Source organism: Anneissia japonica, unplaced genomic scaffold, assembly GCF_011630105.1.
Source record: "Anneissia japonica isolate Jap-2015-1 unplaced genomic scaffold, ASM1163010v1 scaffold287842_len214950_cov117, whole genome shotgun sequence".
NCBI classification, from domain to species: Eukaryota; Metazoa; Echinodermata; class Crinoidea; order Comatulida; family Comatulidae; genus Anneissia; species Anneissia japonica.
In genome coordinates, this window is record NW_022750461.1 from 33,215 (window position 1) to 40,299 (window position 7,085).

A 7,085-nucleotide genomic window follows, 5' to 3' on the forward strand; every position below is an offset into this window, starting at 1 on the left:
AACTCAGTTAGGTTCACGTTTCTCAAGGAGTAAGAGAGTTAGAAATCCACCTAGATGGACTCGTGACTATGTTATGGGTACCAGTAAGAAATAGAAGTGTTTATTGTTATAGTAACTGAGTTTACATTGTACCTTATATGGTATACAGTCATTTTTACTGTGATTATATAGTTTCTGCTTTTAGAGAGGGGGAAATGTGGTGTTCTTACTGTTGTCCTGTGTGACAATACCGACGTTGAGGGCAGGAGTTGCCACAGAGAGAGAGAACCACGAGGAAAAGAATTAAATTCTGTTCTATGAGTTATACTGTTGTATTATATTGTCTTTATTGCTAGTTTACAAGGACTCAACACCATAGCAACACATAAAAAAAAATGTGTTCCCTCTGGAACTTGGATTAAAAGTCTACAATATTGACTGTATAATATTGACGATAATGATTGAAAATCAGAGAAAATGATGGTGAAATAAAGTTAGAGAGAAAAAAAAAATAAGATTATTCAGAATTTGACAAAATAATAATACATTAATGATTTTGTAAATAATTCGTGTTGCTTATTTTGTCTTCAAATCTGTGTAGATATGTTGCTCAGTTGGCATAGAATACACACATCTTCGGATACATCTTTCTTATTTGCTTGAATAATGATTGAACTTTGATTTACGTACACATCTTCATCTTGTTTCTGATTCATTGACAGGTTTCGTATTTGTTGTTTTGCTTTCCTGTAAAACAATAAACAATATAAATAATCCATTATAGCAAAATATGAACGTGAAACATTTGTGTTTACATGTATACGGACTATATGTAACAGTACTAACACTAAAGAACTATTCTATCATGAAGGAATAAAAAATGTGTAGGCCTATGATTGATTTAAGCTCGATCCACACTTTATGTGGCAAACTTGTGTGGAATGCCCATATATGGTGTCATATCACATCCATATTTGGGCATAATAATGTCCTCGTTTCACAACCATAAGCAAATCACACATCCTGTGTCTACCTGTACCTGTGTGTTACTGTAAATTATTTAAACTGAAACATTTCAAATACAGTATGAAAAAACACTATAAAGAGTTACTTCAGCTATGAAACGGTAATATGATATTGCTACTTGACTCAAACGTTCAATATTCAAGTAGGCCTATAATTAACTTAACATTCTGTAAAAAAAAAATTAGAGCTTAATGATTAATTCATGATTTAATTAATATCAATGATATGCCAAAATCAATGTTTTGACATAGAGTTACAGATTTGATCTGTTGCCGATAGTTTTAAAGTTTGTTGAGGGAATAGTTAAAGGTATTGTAAGAGGAACGAAGAAACCGAAAAGAGTTATATTTTGAAATGAGGACAAGAAGGTAGAAAGGCTGTGAAAGGATGACAGCTTTGAAAGTCCTATGTTACATAATTCAGTCTTAAATTAATAACATAGAACTTGATTTATGCATGTATATTATCAAATATGATCACTACCTCAACAACCAAAGTGATGCTGACATCACCGATATGGAGATCCCAGATATGATAGTTAAAACAATTGTTGTTATTTGTGAGAAGAGTCCATCGGATGTTTCTGATAATTTTACAGAAAAAAAAAACATCGATTTAACACATTATCAAGAAATATTTTTCTATAATAGAGTAAAGGCGATGCCAGTAACACATTAAACTAGAATAGTGAAAGATATTCATCTGGTTTGTAGATACAAAATGAGAAATGTCTATGTTTATCATGCCAAGAAACATGGACTGACCTTTATTGACAGTTCAATTTACTTGGTTTGATAACTTAGAAATTTCTCATACATTAAACGAAAGACATTTTTATTCCATTACTAATTTACGAAACATGTTAATTTTGCAACTATTATTATTTATACTTTTATATACTGTAATAAGCGTGTTTTAAATTCCCTATTTATATTCATTATACAAATTGTAAAATATGTACTTTGTGTTAACTTATTTTGAAATATTTAATTAACAATTAGGGCCTAAATGTTTACAATATTATAACAGGAATGAGATTTTGCCCTACCTGACATGTTATCTTACTGAATGTTCTGTACGTTCTCAAAAACTTGCTACAATTTTTTTGCAAGTGATTCGAGTAATCAACCACCAGAAACTAACTTAATGTAATAACCACTCGACCACAGTTGCAGCAAGTACTTGCAATGCTATCCCGATGGTGTTTCCGTCATGCAGGGCAAAACATCATTCCTATTAAACGTTTTCGTAAGTACTTGGCAACGTACTGAGAATTCAGTACGATGACACATCATTCATATTAGATCTCCTAACGCAAACGCCATAGGAATACGATATCAAAATATAAATACAGAATTGAAATCAATTCATTATAGCAATAAACTATAAACTGCATATATGCGTTTTACATTGTTACCCTAGTAATTGAATCGAACATGGCCAATGGAAAACATAATTATCTCTCTCTGGAAATCACCATTATATTAAACATAACCAGTGATTGTTTATGATGTTACCAGGTACCCTTATATCTGTCTCTTATACACATCTAGATGTGTATAAGAGACAGTATATACATTGTTTTTTAAAATTGTAAAACCTTCCCGTGTATTAAAAAAATCATTCTATTCAAATAAGTGATATATGCTTATATTTAAAAATGTTGCTCGAAATAATAGGAATTTAGTATCTGTTACATTTTAGGGCTTACCTCCCATTGAATTTCTAAATAATTTCTGGCCACAGATTTGATTGTTGGCGGTGAAGGCGATAGTGGTTCTGAATCGTTCATGAAATGGAAAAGAAGAAAATCCTTATACCCATGCTTTACATATTCAACAAAGCTATTGATTTAATATTACCTTCGCAGTGTAAAAAATAATTTATGAATTTAAATTTGACTCATGTTTTATTGTACAACACATGTATGAAATTGGTATGAGCGTCATATAAACTAGCCAAACCCAATAAACGTTATGACAATATTATTGTCCAAATATTTAAATATTATATTTAACATAATTCCTAGCCTCTTTAGTAGACATTTCAACTTACTATTAACATCAAATTAATTTGTATGCCTACCTAAACAAGTGGTTTGAATTATTCCTTGTGGACTTGCCGGTCCAGCTGTGTTAACACCTTCAATGGATCGTGAAAGAATACTGTAATATGTTACAGTTTCATGAAGATTCAGTCCAGTAATATTGATGATGTCAGGTGTGCTGGAATTTATTGACGTGAATTCACTGTTACCTGCTTTTTTGTACCAAAGGGTCCAGGATGTTATTGCTCCTGTACCGTAGTGTCTACCTAGTGTCCAGGTAACATCAACCGATATAGCACTTGTATATGCAGTAGCGATTGGCGGCGTATTTAAGTATGGCAAAGCTATAATTATTAATAATATTTCAACGTTAATTCTTTACAAAAAATGTAATATTACCATTGGATTTAATCGCTAAAAGCTCAAGCAACCAGAAGAATAGAAGAAATGAATTCATTCTGGATTCAATAGAATATTGCTAAAATGTTTCTTTTGGGTAATTCAGTTCTAAATTTTTTGAAGGTAATTTTTAATTTTTACTTACAAACTTGGCAAAAAGCATCGTCAAAAGTAAAGCGATGACAGCTCGGACATTTCAATTACGTTTCTGATGATAGCGCCACTTCTTTTTGCTTGGGTTTACCGAAGTTAAGAAGTAGAGAGCTTAAGCATGAGGAAATAAGCCTTAAATTTCGCCATCACACCAAAGGCCAAACCAGTGGAGGAGTTGTGGCATGTGAAAAGAGAAGAATGTCCTAAAGGGGAAAGCTACCACTTATAATTAAATCAGCAAAATTTCCTCCTTGCAACATGAGTGAAAAATAGTTTGTGGACATTTCGTAACCAAAAGAAAAATTTCAGAAATAACCACAAGAGTACTCTACAAAGTTGAGATTTGAGCTGGAGACACCCTCGGTTATTGACTAAGATACTCCTCAATATTTGTTTGTAATTTCTTGAAAATTTACAGTGGTTGTACTTGTACAACTAATCCTAATTCGCCAATTATCACCGGTGCAATTATAGGACGGAACGATGCATTTTAATATACGGGAGTGAATTTGCTTTTAGTCGTGAGGGAAATGTTCGCTGTCACAAGAATTGAACCCTTGGCTATGAAATTAAGAACATCTTAAAGCCTGTCTCTGGTGGAAAGAAATGATATGTTTAAATGTACAACCGATTGTTCTAAGACATAGGGTGTCTAAGCATTCGGGAACGGTTAATAAGACAGATATTTTTTAATTTTTTTAAACTGGGGGGTGGGGGTGGGGAGAAGGCGTAACCACCCTCTTTAATATCACAAAATATTTTCTGTATATTAAACTCATCAGACCAATCGTAATATCATAGGCCTAAATGCATTTGTGATCTCAGCAATTACACCTACCTATGCTACAGTTTGAGCCAGCCCATGATTCATTGCACCCATTTATACAGCTGCCATCATCTCTGTTACAATCATCTCCGCCCGAACAGTGGCATGGGTAGTTGCAGAGTTTACCAAAGAAACCAGACGGACATGATATGTCTGATGATAGTACTGGAAGAAATTAAGTGGACACAGTTTCAGACGAAGTAAACAGAGTAAATCGGGTAATGTGGGGCGATAGTACCTTTCCTTGTTTGACCCAGACTGGTTTTCAGACACCTAGCACCACTATATAAAACTTTAAATATCAAGGAGAAGGGATAGGAAACACAGTGAAGGATATAGCAGTAAGGAAGGCGTTAGCTTGGAGTGCTTGTCATAACTTAGATCACTATGAACCTCTAATCTGTCACGGAAGATTAAAGTAAACATTTTACTTGCTATCTGTTGTTTGACTGAAGTCCATCCAGTGGTTGCAATAACACTTGACTGTCACAGGCGACTTGTTCGCTGTGACACACGCAGTGATCAGCAAGTTGCAATAATCTAACAAACGAGCAGCTGTATCAAAATCTTCCACTCGTATCTGAATTAAAAACGACTACAACTTGCTGATTACTGCGTGTGCCACAGCGAATACGTTTGCCTGCAGCCTAGTATTATTGCAACCACTGGATAGACATAAGAAGAGAATTAGGAAGAAAACCACCTTCATAGAAACTCTTAGGCAAGGAGGAGGGATGGTGAATACGGATGAGCTTCGCAATTGCTTGTTGGATAGATACATCATCAGTGCAACCTGGTGGTCGGCAAAGGTACGATGAGTTAATGTAAGTTTAGATAGACTTAATCATAAACGCGTGCAGGAGGTAATTAGGGCGGATTTAGAGGGGAACCGGGTCGGCTGCGGCCCCCGCCCCCCCCCCTTTTTTTTTTTGAAAGTCGAAAAAAGGAAGAAAAAGACATGTATCGCCTAAAAGGCCTCAGAGGTTATTTTCGGGCGTCTAGAACACAGATATTTCCGGGGACATGCCCCCGAACTCACTAGGGTATTTGTTATCTCGAACGGCCCGACTTTCACCTTTTGGGCATTACTCGATCCGCCCCTGGTACTATACAGAGGGCATTGCCTATATTCTAAACCCTCCAGATTATCAAATTATATTTGATAAATATATGTTATATGGCTAAATATGGTCATATATTGGTGATTATGATGCTTAAAAAGTACCCTTTTGTGTATTTTCATTTATCACTGTCATCGTAATACCATCATCATTATCATCGTCATCACCATCGTCGTGGTCATTATCATCTTCATCATCATAATTTTTATCATTATCATCTTCATCATAATTATCATAATGATTATATGTCAGCATCATAGTCATTTTCATTGTCATCAGCATCATAATCATCAGAATCATCATAACCTTCATCATCATTTTCATAATTATCACTACTTCAATCATCATGATCGCCAATACCTTGGCATTGTGGTCCCGTGTAACCGTCCCAACACGAATCATTAATGCATCCATATTTTCGATCACAATATGTAACATTGCAGTGACACATTTGTTGACAACTGGCACCATACCATCCAGTGCCACATGCTGTGGGAGAATATGTGTTTATGGTACACGGTAGTTAAAATAAATGTATGCATAACTTGTATAATATCGAAAATAATTTTTCTATTTAACTTGAATAGGCCTTCATTATTTTGTGGAATTATAAATAATAATGAATCTTGAAAACTAATAATTCTACATAACCTCTTGTAGGACGGTGATTACAATGTGATCTACACTCGGAATTATTACCAAATAAACAGGCTCAAGTTTCCAAACATTTAAGTCGTAGACGGGCAGAAATAGCTAGTTTTGTTATTGTAAATGCAATTACAGTATTCACTAGATTTAATTAAATCTCTCTAAATAATTCCTACACTTTTTGATATTTTTCACGTTTTGTTACTTCCAATGGAATAGTTTAGTTTAGATTAGTTACCAGTATAAGTAGAGCATCTGTGAGTACCTGTCTATGAGGGAAATATTCAATTGATATCTCTAATTAATTAAGGTTAATTGTCGGCACTCTTTTTTCACTAATACGCCAGAATTAATGCTATAAAATATTCTGTATTCAACAATTTTTCCTCAAATATGGGACAAACTGCCTGGTGAAATAAGGAACAACCTTTTGTTTAATTTCACTTCATTCTGCAGATCTCTCAAGCTTCATTTTACATGTTAATTTCAATTTAACATTTACTTAATTTCTGCATTTTAGTACAAAGTTTTAAATTATTATTATTTCTTTTTTTTTTTTGACAAATGATTAATATTTTTATCTTTATTGTTGGTAATTGTGATATTTTTTATTTTTTGTGGGAAACAATCGATAGCTGATTTTTTTTCCCACTTTTCTTGGTTTTCCTCTCTTTTGTTGTTTCTCATTGCGTCTGTTTGTTCCTGTCTTTTGTACTTTTTTGATAAATTAAATGAAATGAAAACCTTCCCCAGACGGCCATTATCTATTATTAAGTACCCTACATCTTTAGATAATTACGTTGTGAACAATGTATTATTGAGCAATTTTACTTTGTGAACAGTCAAGTCCTCCGTAACCAGCAATGCAGTTGCATCCAACTGGGTC

The 7,085-nt window shown here is 33.9% G+C and overlaps 2 protein-coding genes across 2 annotated transcripts in view; both read right to left on the reverse strand.

The window, feature by feature from the left end:
* The window catches only part of LOC117121407, a 10,331-nt gene extending 8,147 nt beyond the window's left edge, over window positions 1-2,184 (reverse strand). The window contains exons 1-3 of the mRNA XM_033266608.1: window positions 2,054-2,184; window positions 1,489-1,588; window positions 670-726 (exon numbers count right to left, since the gene is read on the reverse strand). Coding sequence (XP_033122499.1) covers window positions 670-726; window positions 1,489-1,588; window positions 2,054-2,060 — 164 coding nt within the window. The 5' untranslated portion in view covers window positions 2,061-2,184. The remainder of the gene's footprint in view (window positions 1-669; window positions 727-1,488; window positions 1,589-2,053) is intronic.
* Window positions 2,185-2,664: 480 nt separating this feature from the next.
* Window positions 2,665-7,085, reverse strand: part of LOC117121406 (multiple epidermal growth factor-like domains protein 11) — a 42,353-nt gene continuing 37,932 nt past the window's right edge. Inside the window, exons 6-10 of the mRNA XM_033266607.1 lie at window positions 7,031-7,078; window positions 5,912-6,040; window positions 4,443-4,595; window positions 3,091-3,396; window positions 2,665-2,784 (exon numbers count right to left, since the gene is read on the reverse strand). Coding sequence (XP_033122498.1) covers window positions 2,699-2,784; window positions 3,091-3,396; window positions 4,443-4,595; window positions 5,912-6,040; window positions 7,031-7,078 — 722 coding nt within the window. The 3' untranslated portion in view covers window positions 2,665-2,698. The remainder of the gene's footprint in view (window positions 2,785-3,090; window positions 3,397-4,442; window positions 4,596-5,911; window positions 6,041-7,030; window positions 7,079-7,085) is intronic.